The sequence below is a fragment of the Micrasema longulum genome, unplaced genomic scaffold, assembly GCF_059751315.1.
Source record: "Micrasema longulum isolate JH-2025_06_02 unplaced genomic scaffold, ASM5975131v1 h1tg000505l, whole genome shotgun sequence".
Taxonomy (NCBI): Eukaryota; Metazoa; Arthropoda; class Insecta; order Trichoptera; family Brachycentridae; genus Micrasema; species Micrasema longulum.
In genome coordinates this window covers 304,656-324,004 of record NW_028277702.1, presented here as the reverse complement: position 1 = coordinate 324,004, position 19,349 = coordinate 304,656, and the positions used below count along the sequence as shown (strand labels likewise).

Sequence of the window (19,349 nt, the reverse complement as noted above, 5' to 3'; positions counted from 1 at the left end):
AAATAAATAAATATAGGGACTTTTTTATTTTCAAAAATATATTTTAGTTTCCTTATTTTTTTTGGTAACTCCGCTGTCTAGTTCTAAGTACATAAGTATAATTCTTGATAACTAGAAACACATCTATTTCCGTGAGTAGAACAAATTTTTTGATTTTTTAAAAAATATTTAGGTTTCAAAATCTCGTCCCACAGCGTCCTTTACTCCGAAGTGAGGTGAGAAATGATCAAAGTCTTGGCAGCATCTGAATGCATAAAAAATGTCTTGTGGCACAATAAACATATGTGGATTGGAAGCAAGATTGTTGATTTGTGTTTTTAAACGACATTGTATTGCAAGATGACGCTAAAATATATAAACCGATAAAATCACCGAGCGATTGCATGTGTCTACAAGAAGATTTGGACCGTCTTTATCTTTATTGTGCTCGTAAGAAATTATGTTTAAACACATCCAAATGCTTCCATCTCACCTTTACTCGAAACAATAATATCATCCATCATCAATATAACATTGCTACTTTATCAATTAAGAATGTTCAAATAATTTGGGACCTCGGTGTTCCTTTAAATAGTAAACTTGACTACATCGAACATATGCGGCATATTACAGTCAACGCATTCAAAATACGAGTAATAGGTTTGGTAACTAGAGTCACAAAACTGTTAAAGCGTGACACATTATTACACTTTAATTTATTTCAATTGCATTTACAGGGTTAATGACTTGTCATTGGCTGGTTTAAGTGGCCACTTTACCCACTGTGTAACATTCACCATTCTGCCCATGTTTGAACATCCACATTTCCTCAACTCTTCCATCTGTTGGCTTGTGTGAATCAAAAGAGCTGAACCCTTTATCACGTGGGTGAGATTCATCCAGCTGAACCAAATCACCTACTAGACAACGCCTGAAAACTATTTTTTAATTTTTATACTTCTTTTATCAGGCAGATAATTAAACAATATTTGAGTATGTTTAAATGCTTGCAGACTGGCTGGATTTCCTCCCTAGGAAGTTATTTTGTTTAAGGGGTGGATGTTCAAACATGGGCAGAATAGTTAATGTTACACAGTGTGTAAAGTGGCCACTTAAACCAGCTAATGACAGGTCATAAGCCCTGTAAATGCCTAGACTCCCATATTCCCTAGTCAAAAATGTTTTCCCTCTCTGTTGAAATAAATTTAAACATGAATAACTCCCTAGGGAGGAAATCCAGCCAGTCTGCAAGCATTTGGACCTACTCAAACATTGTTTCATTATTACATTGTTAAGTTAGTGAAAGTTTAAAATTATTTTTAGTCCAGCAGTATCTATTATATTATAACCGTATTATTGTGTATGTGACTATAAGTTTCAATAAATTTAAAAAAAACTAGTAATAAAAATAATAAAAAAGTCTTAATCAGGTAATCACTAGTATGGTTTATTCCGTTCTATGAAAGAGGTTTTTTTCAGATAAATATGAGCTCAAGTATAAAATATAAAACGTTTTACAACTGTGGATAATTCAAAGAAAAAATGTCTAATATCGAAGAAGATTCCATAACATTTTCTTAAAATATATCTCTCTCTGTTGAGAAATCTATCGACAAAAAAGTATTTCTCTTTAATGAATTTAGGTTTGTATTTTTAATGGTCCTTTGAAGCTTCAGTATTTATGACCATACACGATAGGGTTGAACCTACCATTTGGCTTTACTAAAAAACGTCGGAAGGCGTTCGGACGTGACTGCAATACAGCGTCAGGTGGCACAAGAGTGAGTTCCTTTTTGTCCTGGCCGACGATGTCGATGATTAGACGAAAAGAATTAAATCAAGATGGCGCCCAACAGGGTCGGATTCTTACTCACAGGATCTCCGGAATAATAATGAGGCAGGTTTGAAAGTTTACAATTCTTTATTCATTAAAAGGGGGTTTATCGTCGTTCAACTGTCACTTTAAATTACAAGATAATTTTAAATCATCTTGGTAACACGTAACCACTTTTGACATTTTTAAGATTTGAATTTATTTATTTAAATCTTCATTACCTACATACACAATGGTACGGCTATTTTTTATATATTTTTTTATTTATTTAACTTTTTATACATAATTTTAATTGTACATTGGCGGGTTTATTCCCAAATAACAATTTCTTCTAACTAACCAATAGAATAAAAGTTTTATTTTTACAATTCAAGTTAAAACTTATTAAATTGAAATTGAATATAAAAAAGCTCAAGATATATTTTTAAAAAAAAATAATGTATTTAAATTTATCTCAAATCAATACTATTACTTAAAGGGAAAAAGGAGGAGAGATTAAATAAGAGAAAGGAGATACTTCCTCAGACGTGATTAAAACAAAAATACTGTAGCAACATCTTTAATGGTGGACAGGAGATGATTTCACAATCGAGCCGTATGGACACTATATGAGTTAGAGAAGGAAGAGAAATTGTGGATGGGTATTAAGATAGTGCTTTGAGAATTAGAAGGAAGGGGTAAACCATGAACTGATAAGCGTCGAAATTTTTCACGCAGGTATATAGGAGCGTTAGGATTATGAAGTACATTGAACAGAAGTGAGAACAGTGTGTAAAGTGGCCACTTAAACCAGCTAATGACAGGTCATAAGTCCTGTAAATGCCTAGACTTCCATATTCCCTTGTCAAAAACGTTTTCCCTCTCTGTTGAAATAAATGTAAATATAAACAACTCTCTAGGGAGGAAATCCAGCCAGTCTGCAAGCATTTGAACATACTCAAACATTGTTGTATTCATATTGTGTTTAACTCTTTTTCCGGCGGATTTTATGCAGTTTTGAGTGTGAAATATAATCAGAACCCTGGACGAGCGTTTTCGGTGGCTCTTTTCATCTAAAATTTTTAAATAATTCCTTATTCCATTGAGCGGAAATAAAGCCATCGTGTTATGAAGTGTTTAGCGTTATACCCATTTATGAGGTCCTGGGTTCGATTCCTGGCAGGGTGGACGGGAAATAATGATTTTAAGGTCTCTCACACTGCAAAAATTCATTTATTCTGGACTGGCACCTAAAGCGTGGGCCTGATCACCTCACTTGCATGTAAAAAAATATCAAAATACACTGCATTTGGTTTAAAAATTCAGAACTCGAATCACCACTGAGTGCGGAATGGGAAACTATGAAGATGATTGTGTTTTCTTAGTATTTAGCTAAAAACTCTTTGTTAGTATTTTTAGTTTTATTGCTTTCTTTGATTTTGCAGGAGAGAATAAATTCTCATAAAAAGTCGCTTCATTGCATCTCTGTATACAATTTTATTTCACATCGTGTAATTTTTGTGTTCAATTTAAAATTGAATATATGAGTAACGCTTTTTCTTAATATAGTTTAGTTCGCCTGTAGAGTTTATTCCTTTTAATTTTTTAGCCGAGCTATATTTTCTTACAATTAATTACATCTACTTATAAAATTAAGAAAAATCAAAATAGACAAGTTACAAGCACAATGTCAAAGACATTTACATTTGTGGATAGTTTTCTTTCTTGCCTTCATTTTCTTAAGGGCTTTCGCTATCATCAGACGTTTCGCTACATAATAGGCAATCGTGCGTGATAATCAATTCGTTAATTACACTGTAATTGTGGAAAACAGAACAGATGTATCGTTTGATTCGTATGAATAAATAATCCAATTTGTAAAATAAGCAGAATTGTTTTAAAGGAATAATCCGCTTAACTTCTACTGTAGAAGCTCGCGAGCGAGTAAGGAAGAGAGAATATGGATGCAAGATAAGAAAAATACACCACAACACCCAGACCAATTGAGAAAAAACCTACTTTGGTTCCCTTCCTGAAAAAACCTTTTTTTTCTTGTACGTAACTGAAATTTAATTCTCATAAATAATTACACTCACAACCAGAGTTGGAGGCGACGAGTACGGAGAAATATATATATGTATATTTTTTATTAAATATCTTTCTCACGTAAATGTTTGCACTTATATAGTGATGTGCTCGTGGTGTTGTGGTCAGTGCGTTTGCCTACCATGCAAGAGGTCTCGGGTTCGATTCTTGACATGGTCGACATGAAATATTTATTTTCAAATAAGATATTTCAATATAATATTAAATACCCCCAGGACTGTCACCTGAACCGTAAGACTGATCATGTTTTGCTTCATGTAACAAAAACAATCAAGATACGCTTTGATTGGTGTACCAATGCAGTACCCTATGCACCATTAGGTGCGGAAAGGGGAATTATGATGATAATTGTTTGTAATTGTTGAGTGTAACGCAATATTGGTTAAGTATGAGATCCGGCTAGTAAGGGAAAACGCACCTTGCAATACGCCTGTACAGTTATTAGCCTAAATAATCGAAAAAAAACTTAACTCGATTAAAGATATGGATCAAAGATTATACTTTTCTAACTTTTTATTATTGTTTACCCTTTTATTTCATTGTTTACCCTTTTTTTTAATCAGTGAAGTTATATACTTTAATTCGGGATATATAGTAGCGAGGGTAGTTTTATTTACTCGGTAAATATTTTCTTTAGCACGTCAAATATTGGCTCGATAATCATAACATTTCATTTATGAGATATCGTAACAGCCTGTTTTTTTAACTAGACAATATAGGCCTTTTTTATCAACCTGGTAAAAAGTTGTGCCTTAGCATAGTGGTAGATATTTTTATCACTTTGTCTAGGTATAACTTTATACCAGGTTTATAAGTAAGGCTCTTTATTTCAAGAATTTTATAATTTTTTTTTCATACCATTTTTCAAATAATTTATTTGTTTACAAAAAATCTCAATATTGAATGAAAATATTCAATTCCTGATAAAACTGACGCGGTATTTATTTACAAAAGATTTTTTTTTTTAAGAGACTTGTCAGCAGGTGGGAAAGAAGGTATATGGAAGAAATCAATGAAAACAAAAGTACACCACAACACCCAGGTCAATTGAGAAAAAAAAAATTCTTGGAATTTTTTTCTTGCAACTGGAGAGAATCGAACCCACGACGCTGCAATTAAGTCGTAAAATATTGTTTAATTAGCATACATATAAAAAAACTACAAAAATTACCTGTTAATACTAAATGCTCTCTCGTACACGCATTATTACTATTTAACAAAATAATTTTGACTTTATGGTATGACATTTTTTACCCTTTGTGATTATAAGTTAATATAAATCACTTCAATCAAAACGTTTTGTGAAAATTTATAACCAAATAAGAGCATTATAAAAATCTTCTTTTTCAACATTATATTGATGTTTCTACGACAAATTTAAGCTATAAACTGCCTGATAATCTCGAACGATTTCAAAACCTTTGATAGACAGACGGGTTTAAATTTGTTGCAATAGACAGGAAAAAGATGTTTTAGAAGGGAAAATAAAAGTCTAGGCTTATTCGATAAATATAAACATCTTTTTTCCACAACCTAGTGTATAAGGATAATGATGTATCTATGTAAATATTATTTTTAATCAATCGTAAAGAAATTAATCGTACGGGCATTAAGTCTTTATTCAAATAAAACGTAAAAAAATCAAACTACATGTTTCGTCATTTTAAAAAGCCGTTCTTTCAAAATCGCGCTATTCAAAAAAAGTTCATCAAGATTTCATACAAAACAATATTTTTTTCGGGTTTTTATAGTAAAATATTTGAATTAGAACTATACATATATTCTGGAAAGTTAAAAAAAACACATGTTTTTAATAATTACCTGTTTTTGTGATCGTTTGCAACTTCCAGTTACAATGTGTAGCGAAGCGATGGTGATACGGTTGGCTGGGCTGTATGCTGCAGATATCTCCTTAAAGGCTAAACTACGCTTTCCTACTTTACAAGGCATCAGGTTCTTGACGCCATGGACGTCCACTGCTCACCAGTCGTCTGCAGTTCATGTCAGAACAACGGGACGCGAACCTGATTTGGAAAAATGCCTAGAAGATGACAGCCACAGAGAACCGTGAAGACTCTTTATGGACACCATGTGCTCCAATAGGGAAATACCACGTACTACAAATACCAATAAAAATACATTATTAATAAATTGTATTTTCGAAATTAATTTGAGTATTGTGGAGAAATATTTTCGAAAAATATAACTAATAATAAATTTTTACAATATGCACTAGAAAAACGCGACATGCTTGGCATTCATAGTTGTGACGTCAAGATTCACAACTATGAATGCCAAACATAGATGAATGTTTAAAAAAATTGAATAGTTTAGAATAAAGTTAAAAATGAACATGAATCGTGACGTATTATTGGCGTGGTCAATGCAATGTTTTCGAGGGAATTTAAAATTACGAATTCAAAAATATTTTTCATTTACTTGTTGGTAGCAAAAAAAATTTTTTTTCATGGTCAGTATTTCATAGACTTTTATAACTTTAAAAATGAAAAAAAATGTGATATTTCCCTATTCCCTAACAGCGAAATGCTCAAATCGCTCCCTTGCGGAAATGGAATAACGCTGATTAATATTGAGGATATTTACAAATTGGTGGGTTTATTTGGGAGGGTGTTTTTCTTTTGTGTTACAACCAGATTTTTTGTGTTCTCACCGGGAATTGGAACTGGAGCTTTATGTGCAAGAGTCAATCGCCTTACGCCACGAAGACGTCCGTGGTTTTTATTTTAATGATTCATACAAAATAATTCAATAACGTTTTATGTTTTTGTGCCCGTGTTTTTCCAAATTTAAAAATGAGCACCAAAACTAAAAAAATGGTTAAGTTTATAAGTCATTCGAAATAAATATTTTTTTTTGTTTCCTTCCGTTTACTATTTTGAGGGCTTGTTCAAATAAAATATATGTTACCTAAAGCAAACACAATGTCTTGTATATATATATTTTTTTCGAATGACCTATAAACTTTATCACTTTGTTATACTTTTGCTGCTCATTTTTAAATATGAAAAAAACAGACATTTCTTAATATTATCATTATTGCGAATATGGCGCCATTTTGGTGAAAACCACCCCAAGGGCGCTTAACAATATCCCAACATGTCTTGCAGCTGCAAAGCGCATTGACGGTTGGATTCAAATTCCTCGTTGAAAATTATAAATTATTTTAATAACAGATAACATATAGAAGCTAGATTACATCATGTCTTGCTGCTACAGAGCGCATGGATGGTATGAAGCCTAGCACCATTTACATTATTTAAAAATTGAATTTTGGTTTTTCTGATTATTTTTTCAAAATCGTTTACAAATAAGAGCTGGATTACAACATATCCTGAGCTACATAGCTTCACTAAATACTTTTTTGTTTTGAGAGTTGTAGTTAACGGAAATTTTAAACAGTTTAAAAAAACATTTTCTATTTACGAGTATATCATATATTCATCTTATTGTTAGTCCTGAAGATAAACCAATTAACTGGAACTATAAGCGTTACTACTTCCATCACGCCATTTTACCGTAAGAGTGGGCAGAGAGAATTGACTGCCACACACGTCTATCCTGGCATATATTCCTATATTCGGTTCTGTCTGCTTATGACATGACCAGACTTAAGATTTTGGTTTATCTGATTATGCCACGTCTTCTTTGGTCATCTTCGTCTCACGTTACCGTTCATTTCCGCCATATATACTTGTTCAACCATTCTTTTATCGTCTATTCGTTCAACGTGACCAAACCATCTCAGAGACCCTTTCTGAATCTTATCAATTATAATTGACTCAGATTTACACTCGCCTGATTTCATCATTTGCAACCCTGTCATACTTTCAAGAGATCGCATTTTAACCGCGTTCACTCGGCTTTTATCCTTCCTCTGCCAGTTTCATGTTTCATTTATATACGTGTTGGGACTAAAACTCCATTGTGCACTGCCAGTTTAGCTTCGATTTGCATATTTTTATTAGCAATTACTGTGCTTAGTGCTTCGTTCATTTTGTTGCCCGCATTCACTCTCTTTTTAAGATCTTTTTCTACTCTTCCATCTCTTGAAAACTATAGGCATAAGAAAAGATTTCAGCGCTATTAGGAATGTAAATACTTTTTTTAACGATAAAACCTTGCATTTAAAAATGTTGGACCGTACTCTTTCGGCTTGGATCTTTAACTCCTACAAACGGCAATATATTGCGTCTCATTTATTGTAATGCTCGATTTACATTAACTCAATATTAGGATGCGGTCGTATGGTTTCCTATTCCTGCTATGGTAATTCGACTCCCGGCGGAATAAATTTCCATTTTAACGTCCTGTCTTTTTATTTTCCTCAGGTTTGGGGCAGGCTTCTGCTTTACTGTTGTGTATGCCGCGCTGCTCACGAAGACGAATAGGATTTCTAGAATATTCAACGCGGGGAAACACTCTGCCAAGAGGCCAAGCCTCATTTCTCCGAGGTCTCAGCTGATCATCTGCTCGGGATTCATCGGAGTTCAGGTAAACAATAATATATAAATATATCACATACGTAACCTACATTGAGCGCGAAATGTTTAAAAAATGTATGCTGTGGGCGTAACTACTGCCATACATTAAATTTATTTTTATATTTATTTTTTAGTTGAAAATATACTAAGTAACCCTTGCGGATTATTACATTCATTATACAAAAATTTAATTATGTTTTTTTTTTAAAATAATATAAGGAATTGTGTTTGCCATTGTAAAATGGAATAAAAAAAATCCGAAAATAAATATATATAAATAAAATGAATGAAATCAATTAAATAAATAGATTTTCTTTTTGAATACAATTAATTAAATAACTAAATAATTTTTAAAAATGCATTCATACAATAATATAAAAAAATTCCTATCTTATTTTTTGTTTTGTACACTATTTTGTGAAAAGGATCTAAATTATATCATTATGGTATTTGTTACAATTAATATAGTGTACAGTTTCTGCAAACCAAATTTTGTAAATTTTCCATTGAAAATGTTGTTGATAATACTCTTAACATTTTTTACATATTTCGAAAAGTTTGTTCGAGTCAGTTTTATCTGGTAGTTCATTGTATAATTTTAGTCCCTGGTTAATTAGTTTTGACGGTCCTGGTCTTGTTTTAGAAGGATGTTTATGATATTTTTCTGATATTCTCGTATTGTGTCCATGTTTGCTACATTTTTTTTCAAGTTTTAGTTCTTCATCTACAAAACATCAGTGGCTAGATTATTAATAAATTTTTAAGGATTCTTGTTTGAAGAGTTCAGTTATATTTAATTGCTGTGTTTGTTCAAAGAGTTTTTTATGTACTGTTAGGTAGGAGAGGTCATATACTAACTTTAATAAAAAAAATTGGTATCTTTAAAGTATGTTTATGTTATTTTGATTTCCTGTTCCCCATGGAATTTGCACATAACATATTTTAGTTTTTACAGAGGCTTCATTAAATTAAATTGTTAATATAAATTTTATATGTTTATCTTAAAAAAGAAAAGAAAAGTTAATTATAAAAAAACAAGTATTTATGGTGAAATGTATTACATAAACACAAATAATAACATTATGATAATTATATTTGAAGCACTGACTTTGTGACTATTCATAACAATAAAACAAATAATATGAATCAAATTTGTTTAAAACCTCTTAATTTTTCTACCAACTTGTTTTAAAACAACACAAGCTTCTTTATCAAGGTTTAATACTTTAAATGAATGCCCCAAAACGGGTTATAAAATAATAAAATAAATAGCATGAAACAAATTTGTTATAAACCATTTTTTTTTCTCCCGACATGTTTCAAAGCTTCACAAGCGTCTTTATCAAGGTAAAATAATTAAAATGATTGCCTCGACACGGGTTATACCTAGTGAGGTATTCATATAGAAAAAAAAATGCGAAATAAATTAATACAATAAAACACATAAATACTTAAATAATTATTATAAATAATATATGATAGAATTCATTGGTTAAGTTGCCATAACAAAAATGCTAGTAAAGCTTTGATACCGGTCGGGAGAAAAAATAATAAATAATTGGTTAAAAACAAAGTTGATTTACATTTATTTTTACAAATACGCATTCCTAAATATGGGGTAAAACGCTAAAAAATACCTTAGCTGTAGGCTTAATAAAAGTCTTACAATTTTTTCTTAGTACTAAAGCTGTATATTTTATTTGTTTCATTTTATTTTATTAATCTTAAAAAAAAACAACAGCCATTACAACAAAAAAAAATATTTACAAATAAAGCAAAATTATAGGCCAATTATAGTTTTTTTTGCATTACTAAATACAATTTCATAAAAAGAAGAAAAAAAGCGAACATTGAAATAGCCACTCCGCATAATGATGCGTGAAATGCCACACGTAAAAAGTAAATAAAATATAACAATAATAATGAAATGATAAAAAAAATAAAAGAAAAAGTTTTTTGTTTACTCTGACTTCAAAATCCTTTCCCCGGCGGATCCATACGGAGTAATACGGAGCTATCAGTCTTCCCTTATTTTTTCTTTCAAACAATATAAAATAATTACAATATTAAAAGTGTATAAAATAACAAATTGATACAGTTAGATAAAATTAAAATCATTATTTTTAATTAGGGTTAAGTAGTGTAGGTAATTTCTTTAAATTTGTTTAAAGTGAGGAAATATATATCAATTTCAGCAAAAAACGTGGTATAATTATTTCCAATTCTGGGCAAAGATACATTCTTATTATTATTCGTGTTTAAAATACCAACATGAAACAACTGTTGCAGCCGAGTTTGCGTTGAGGGATACGAATTTCAATTTTCTTAGGCAGTTGAGGGCAATCTAAGTTGTTATTGCACATTTTGTAAAGGAAAACGGTATCATTGATGATTCTTCTAGATTGTAAGGTATCGATTTTGTGATGTAATGTAATGATGTACTTTATATTAAAATACATTATGAAGTAAATAAAGATAATGTTGATATCGTTTACTTAAACATTCTTGATTTGCATTGATTTTGCGGTGCTCGATTTTCATTCAAATTTATATAGTGTGAACTGAGTGAATAATTATTTGCCGTCGAACTCAAACTTAGTCTGAGATTTATCTGTACATCGTTTACATCAGAGCCGGATGGGCGTCGTGTCGCTTGAGGTATTGTTGATACATCTACCTTCGAAAAACGTGTGTTTGTTCTGCGTATAAAACACGGGCTCGCTTTCTTTAAGAATATTATTATTTTTACAACATAAAAGGGCTTCTGTGTTTTTTATCAGTTGCAATATCTAATTATGAAAGCTGTTCTCAAACAAAACAAAATAGGTAGAACCACAATAAATTTAATTACAAAAAAAACTCATAAAGAGAAACAAGCATTTTAATGAATCACTGAAAGTTTAGTAAAACTGTTTTGATTTATTTGATACATTACTTTCGGAATTTTTGTTGAAATCCGGCAACCTGTTGTGTACGTGGGAAGTGATGTAAAGCGGAAACTTCAAACCGGAATATTCAAGTTGACACGCAATCAATTTTTTTAATTTTTTTTTTTAAATGCAATTTGTTGAGCGGATAGTAGAGATATTATAAATTTTTTCAATATTTTGCGTGTTATACTGATGAAAATAATTATAAAAATAACAAAATAATATTAATTTATTGAAAAATATTAGATGTATAAGGTAGTGTAAAAAAAACAATTAATTTTATACTACCCAGTTTTGCACGATAAACAGGGCGGAAATATAATGAAAAATAACATCTTGACCACCACTCAAAAACTGTTTCAAATAGTTTTGGTATGAGAAGAAGTATGAAATTGTTTTCAGGCGTTGCCTAGTAGGTGAATCAATTCAGCCAGATAAATCTCACTTACATGAAAAATATTTCAGCTCTTTTACTTCACAAAAGTAAACAGGTGAAAGAGTTGAAGAAACGTGGATGATTAAACACAGACAGAATGGTGAATGTTACACAGTGTTTAAAATGGCCACTTAAACCAGCCAATGACAGGTCATTAGCCCTGTAAATGCCTAGACTTCCATATTCCCTTTTCAAAATGTTTCCCTCTCTGTTGCAACAAATTTTGTTTAAAATAGTTTCACAACAATACGACATGCTACGAGTATGCACCTAATTTTTATTCCATGTTTTTTCGTATTATTTCATATAATTTGTTATAAAATAATTTACATTTCTAATCGGGATTCAAAACGTAATGCAAACATATTACCTACATTTTATTCCGTGAGTAGTATGTTTGTTTTTTTTAAAATTTTATATAAAAATAAATTTAGAAACCGTTAATTATTATTACATTAAATTAACAAAAAAAAATCCAATTTAAATTCGTACTCCATTGTTGATAATATTTTCTTCAAAATCTTTTGAAAGGGTTGTCTGAGTCTTTTGTTTAGTTTGATTTAGTAGGTGTATAATTTCAGTCACTGATTTATTAGTCTGAACTGTCTGTCTCGCTTTAGAATGTTGAACGGTATAGTGTACAGATATTCTCGTATTGTGTCCGTGTATGTTTTGCTTTTCAAGATCTAATTCTTTGTCTACAATAACATTAGTATCAGTGGGATTACCCAAATTAAATTAGCTAAATTATTATCGATAAATTTCAAAATATCTATTTGAAAAGGTGGGTTAAGTTTAATTGTTTAATTGTTTAAAATAGTTCTTTTATTGTTTTTAGATAATTAAAAAAAGAGTCATGTGCTAACTTCAATATTTAATTTTTTGGACGTTTTGGTTTCTTTTTCTACGTTGTAGTTGCAAAAAACCCATTGCAATGTTTTACACAGGCTTCTTTAAGATATTTATTTTTTAGACTAATTTTGAGTTTTTTTTTTAAATGCAGTTACAGTGCCTATATTTATTTATTAGTGCTTGTCGTTGAAACAAGTAAACATACTAATTTCGTTTATTTTAGCAGGCACAAAAGAATATTTTGTTTGAAAACATTCAGACACGTACACGTGAGAAAAGTTTCACTAAAGATTTTCTCGACTGTGTATAAAAAGACTGATTTTCGAACAAAAATAAATAACTTAAACATTTGATGTTTAAATAAGTTGGATACTTTTTTTATGAATTGAAAAATGAGCACCAAAACTTAAACAATATGGTAAATAGGTTAAGTTATTCTACTGAATATTTTAACAGAACTGCATTTTTATTATAATATAGTAATAAAAATGCGCGGAAAGTTTAATGACACTTTTATTTTTAATTTTTACCAGTGACCGGGTTTCCTCGTGACCGACATTGACTAGTCTAACGGTGGCGGTTACGACGAAACCCGGTCAATGTCAAGTAGACGAAAGTAAGCATTTTTGACACACACCCTTTTGTTAGGAAATAGCTGCTAAAATTACTGACTAATTTATTGTAATATAATGAAGGCGAATATGTTATTGACTAATTTATTGTTGTCTCTTCTTGCTCTTTTCATTTTTTTTAAAAAAGAAGAAAACTTATGTTAACACTCAATACATAAATATAGGCTTATGATCATAAGCCCTGTACAACTGAACATGACAACTTCCACTTTCCTTCTTCTTCGTTGAGATCCTAAGCTAGTTGAATTATGGTACTGATTTATGATAACATAGACATGCATAAAATCACATGTATGTAGTGTATATTGTGGTAAATTAATAAAACTAATGATAATTTACTTCCCAGGTTGTGATAAACGGTGTCTGGATGATCATATCCCCCGCCCGCGCGATGCACCACTACCCAACCAGAGAAGACAATCTTCTGGTGTGCGATAGTTACGTGGACGCCTCTTACATGATAGCCTTTAGCTACCCAATAGTTCTGATTGTCGTCTGTACCGTGTACGCCGTCCTGACGAGGAAAATACCGGAAGCCTTTAACGAGAGCAAACATATTGGTAAGTCCTTCCTTGAATCCTAATATCTATTCTAGTGAATATAACAGCGTGTTAAGTGGCTACTTAAACCGGCGAGTGGCGGTTACAAGTTTTAAAACCTGTAAAATTCTCGATCTCTGTTAAAATGTTTTTTAATATAAATAATTTATTTCATATAGAGTTTATATTGGAAGCACTAACTTTGTGGTTATTTATTTTATTATAATTTATTGAATATTTATCCCATCATCGGCATTTTTTTTTTATAATCATGATCAACTGGCGTAATTTTTTCAATGATTTCTTCTAATATCTTTAAGCATGACCTTTTGATAACCCAGGATTTTTTGTTTGATATTGCGTGTGATTAAAAATGCGTTAATTGCAGTACGACTGTGAAAAACAAAACAAACGTATCATTTTATTTCTATATACGTACAATCTAGTATATGGAATAAGTAGAAAATTAGTTTTGTTTTTAAATACAATACATTGACAACTAACTTTTGACAGCTCTCTCAGCTTGTGTCGTACGTATGTAAACGAAATTTACAACCCAAAAAATATGTACTCGTATATCTCTTTCCTACATGAATGATGAAATAAGCATGGAAGAAACAGATGAACACATTCTTAAAATAAAAATGAAAATATATTAAAATTAAAAATAAATGCATACGACAAATAAATCATGTTTTCGTAATATCAGCATTTTTTAATTAGGTTTTTCTTTTATTTTACTTTTCTTTTCTTTTCTTTTCTTTTCTTCTCTTTTCTTTTCTTTTCTTTTCTTTTCTTTCTTTTTTTCTTTTCTTTTCTTTTCTTTTCTTTTCTTTTCTTTTCTTTTCTTTTCTTTTCATGTCATATGATATTTATAAGCTATAAACTTTTTAATAATTAAAAAAGGAATGGCCCACGCTCAGACGCTGAAGTCTTTGTAGAGATTTTTTCCAATTTATGTTATAGCTTAATTTTAAGATGTATTTTTCTAATGTGTATTTTTGTAACTATATTTCTATGTTAATAATGAATATATGAAGAAAAAAAACAAATAATAAAATAATTTAAAAAAAATAGTTCTATGTTTAATGTGATTTTTTCCTTTTCACTTTTTGTCAAAATAAGGAAGTTGTTGTAAGGAAGTTGTTGTAATAAGGAAGTGTTTTTTTTAGTTTTAATATTACACCTTAATTGACTATCAAACTAGGCCAAAAAAATGTTAGGGTATATTGAATTATCATCGCTACGATTTTTAAGTTTTGTGATTTTTAAATTACTCCGCCAGTGAATTCACAAGTTGTCGTCGGTGAGTTGTGCCGACATTTAAAATTAAAAGTGCAAAGCCAAAAAAATACACTTAACGTTTAAAAAAAATGGCTAACCTGAAACTGGAAATCTATCAACACAAAATAATGCTCTGTTGACTGGTTAATTTTCACATGAACTCGTGACGATTCAAAGTGGTTAATTTTTATAAGAACCGTGTTTTTTTATAAATGCTTTCGAAAAACTTCGCAGTACAATTAAATCCTCTAATTTTTATCGATTGATAGGAAAAAAACTAATTTCCCGTACCACTGAACTACCTCATTGTTGATGGTAAGGCAATGATTGCTTATCTTAAATGTACGAAAGTAGGCTAAAAATTAATGCACACGTGCTTTGATAACACATGTGTATTTTAATAAGCGGAAGTGTTGAGACGTATTCTAGTGATATGCGAACGTGTGTTAAACAGCGTGCTGTTATCAAAAATTTAACCGCTAGAAAAATGACTCAAAAGAGCCATATTTTTTTATGAAATACGCAGTGGACGTCCGATAACTGCCGCAGACGATAAACATCGTAAACTCGTCGATGATTTGATTCAAAATGACTAGTGAATTACTTAAAAATGTATCGCAAACTATATTGGAATATTCAAAGAACGTGTCAGCTTCATTATTGAACAATCGGAATACCGTAAAATCTTGCAATATGATAACGCTCGTCCACACACTACGCGGGTAACTGAAAAGGCTCTGCTAAACCTGATCTAAAGTTAGAAACAATTCCACCCCCATCCTAAATTCCCTGATTTCGCGTCTTCCGATTTTCATTTTTTTTCTCAACTTAAAAGAGACCTCAAGGGTAATCATTACACCTTGGACGAGGTGAAGGCAGCTATCAAGTCCTAGACTCGAGAAAAGCTGGAAGAATTTTTAGCACATGGTACAAAAAAACTTTTTACACGTTGGGAAAAATGTGTTAAGACTTAACGGTGACCATATTAAAAAAAAAAAAATGTTTAAGAATTGTACTTAATTGTATTTTCCGCCCAATCTTGCTGTTTGTTTTTGATCGTGTTCTACAAGCATGTGTGCATTACTTTTCAGTCTACCTTGGTAGTTAGGATCAAAGTAACGGGTCTATTTATTAAATGTCAGTTTTTCTAAAAGACGGGAATGTCCCTATCAATTTATGAAAAATAAAACTACTGAAAAATAATAAATATTTGTCCTTCTATTTATTATTTCACATAAAACTTTTTACTAAACGTTATTAAATATTTGTAAATTTCCACTTACCGACTTTTCTATGTCTACCGGTTCGGAGACGTACCCGTCTCTTGGTCAGGACGCCAATTAAACTAACATGCAAAAAACCCACTATACACCCTCACCATAGTTGTTGCACAAAAATATAAAACCAACATGACATGCATTTTAATAAGCACATCCATTGATTAGGACAAACATGCACTGATTAAATTATGAATGTATTTTTTGTTGTTTGAGAAATTGTTGAAAAAAGGGGAGAAGAGATCGAAGGAGGAGCTTAAGTTTAATAGGTTGATTGGTGTCCTGACGAAGAGACGGGTACGTCTCGAAACCGGTAGACATAGAAAAGTCGGTAAGTGGTTATACATAAATATTTAATAACATTTAGTAAAATGTTTGACCACAAAGTCTTCTCTTCTTTTCTACATCCGCTCCTAAGTGGAGCATGTGGACATCACTAGTTGTCTCCAGGAGATACAATTGCCAGCTAGCATTTTTGTCTCCTCCCACATCAATTCAGCGCCCCTTAATTCCACCGAATAAAGTCTAAAGATCGTCATTGATGGCATTCCAGGATGGCGTGAGCCCGCAGGTTTAAAGAAGAGGCAACTTAGGTTTACGTTCTCCTGAGGCATGCGCAGCACGTATCTAAGCCAGGTCCACCGCCGCATCTTCAAGGCGCTCGTTATAGGAGGCTGCTGCGTCCGTTCTCGGACTTCAATGTTAGTTGTCAAATCAAACCACCTTATACCAAATATTCTTCTCAAGCACTTACTCTCAAAACTCAGAAGTTTGGTGTTTTGAGCTTTGGTAAGCTGCCAAGATTCGCATCCATATAGGAGTAAGGGCATTACACAATAGTTGAATTTCGTTTTGACCGAGTATAGACTTGAGTTCCAGATAACACGCATCATGTTGAAAGTTGCTCCAGCAATTTCTAGGCGGATTGCGAGCTCTTTGTGCATGCTTCCATCCTCAGTTATGTGAACTCCCAAGTATTTAAAACTGTCAACTTTTTTAATCCTCAACAAAGTTATTAGTTGAAATATTAATAAATTTTTTGATTTTTGTATTTTTTTATCATAGAGTATGAAAGTTTCTACAACATTTTTGTACTTCCTGATTTGGAACCATTCATACCGCGTTCAGTCGTTCAGTGGCAAATGACAAGTGAGATATGTTTTTGAATGATGCGCTATAAAGTAAACCTCCCAATGGATGTCACTAAGTTTATGTGGCACCAAACATGACCCAAATACGTCCAAAAAGGTACCGTCCGCATTTCCAAAGTGCACTACAGGGCTTAATTTCCACTTCACTGACTTCCCCAGGATATGATTTTTGTAAAACATTAAACGTTCATTAGAATAAAATTTATTATGTATTTTTTTGTAAATTTGCATATGAGAGGCATAAATTGTAGAAAATGTTCGCGAGGAAAATAAGAGGAATATGAATGCACCTACAATTTTAATTATGTTCCCCACACTGACTCTCTCGGGAGTACGCGTAAGAATATTTTTGATTTAAGAACCGTTTAAAAATGATATCAATGGTTTATTTATTTATGCTTTATTAAGTTTGAACACAACATTTTAAGAACTAATATAAACTTTTAATAACATTACAATTTTTTTATCAAAATTTCTCAATAACATATTGTTTCAAATAATTTTTAATATTTCAATATTTTTCGTCTCCTTTTTTTTATCAGGTAACTCACTGTACAGCTTCAATCCCTTGTACAATGAGTTTTGAAATTCTGTTTTTCTCCTCATTGGTAATCTTATCTTTTTTTATCCCTTGTTTCATATATATGACATTGTTGGTTAAATTTTATTGTTGTTTTTATTTTATTCATCCTCTTAATTATTTTTTGTATAAAAATTGCTATGTTATATTTAAATTGCTGCTTTATTGTGAGCAAGCCATTTTCTTTGTGCATTCTTTCTACATTAGAATAGATATTTCTTTTGAGTATAATCCCCATCGCCTTATTTGAAGAATTTGTATTTTTTTAATTTCTCCTACATTACATAAAAAAAATAATAGAAGAACAGTAATTTATGTGTGGACATATGATTGTTCTATATATAAGAACACAACTCTTTACATCTATTACATTTCGCAATCTTCCTATAAATGATTTTTTTTTATTTACATATTGGGAATGTGTTTTGAAATTCAAATATCGATTTAAGTAAACCCCGATATGTTTCGTTTAGTCCACAGAATTTATATTTAAATTATCAATATTAATATTGTATGTCTGGGGTTTATTTTTTCTCCTTATATTCATTTATTTTGTTTTTGAGATATTTAATTTTAATTTATTCACTTTAAACCATTTTGATATATTTTCAAAATCGTAATTTTTCTGATTTATCATTGTATTATAATAATCTCTTGATATGTAAACCAGTGCATCATTCTGCCTATTTGAATATCCTTATTTTTTCATTGTAATTTGAAAGGACTGAAACCTTTATTGATGTAAGTGAGAATCTTCTGACTAAATTATTTCACCTAAATACTTGACAACGCATGAATGTATTTTGGGTTAAAGGTCTACTTTGCCTGAGGTTCCGAGGTCTATTTTTTTATTTATTGTATTACTTTCTTTGCTTTTTACAATAAATACACATAAGAAACAAATTTAAAAAATCTTTTTTATAAACACAAAAAAAATCTCACAAAAATACAGCCTGTTGACATTTTATTTTAAATGTAAATAAAGGCTACTCGAAAAATACGATACAAATTAAAAAAATAAAAATAAGAGCTTATATTAGAACACATTTTTTGTTAATAAATATGAGAAAATTATAATCAAAGTTTATGCAATTCAACAAAAAAAAAAGCTTATTTATTCAGCTTTTTTATATATAATTTCAAAATTTTTTTTAATCGAAATATATCTAAATAATGTACACATATCTCTTAATCTTATGAAATGCATTGAACATTTTAGGAGCTATGAAAAATGAATGTCTTTGCCCGAGTCTGGATTGACAATAAGG

At 30.8% G+C, this 19,349-nt stretch overlaps 1 protein-coding gene across 1 annotated transcript in view; it reads left to right on the top strand.

Annotated features, from left to right (window-relative positions):
- The window catches only part of LOC148281008 (metabotropic glutamate receptor 2-like), a 508,075-nt gene that overhangs the window by 466,168 nt on the left and 22,558 nt on the right, over window positions 1-19,349 (top strand). Inside the window, 2 exon segments of the mRNA XM_088227463.1 lie at window positions 8,248-8,410; window positions 13,597-13,810. Of these exon segments, the coding sequence (XP_088083589.1) occupies window positions 8,248-8,410; window positions 13,597-13,810 (377 nt within the window).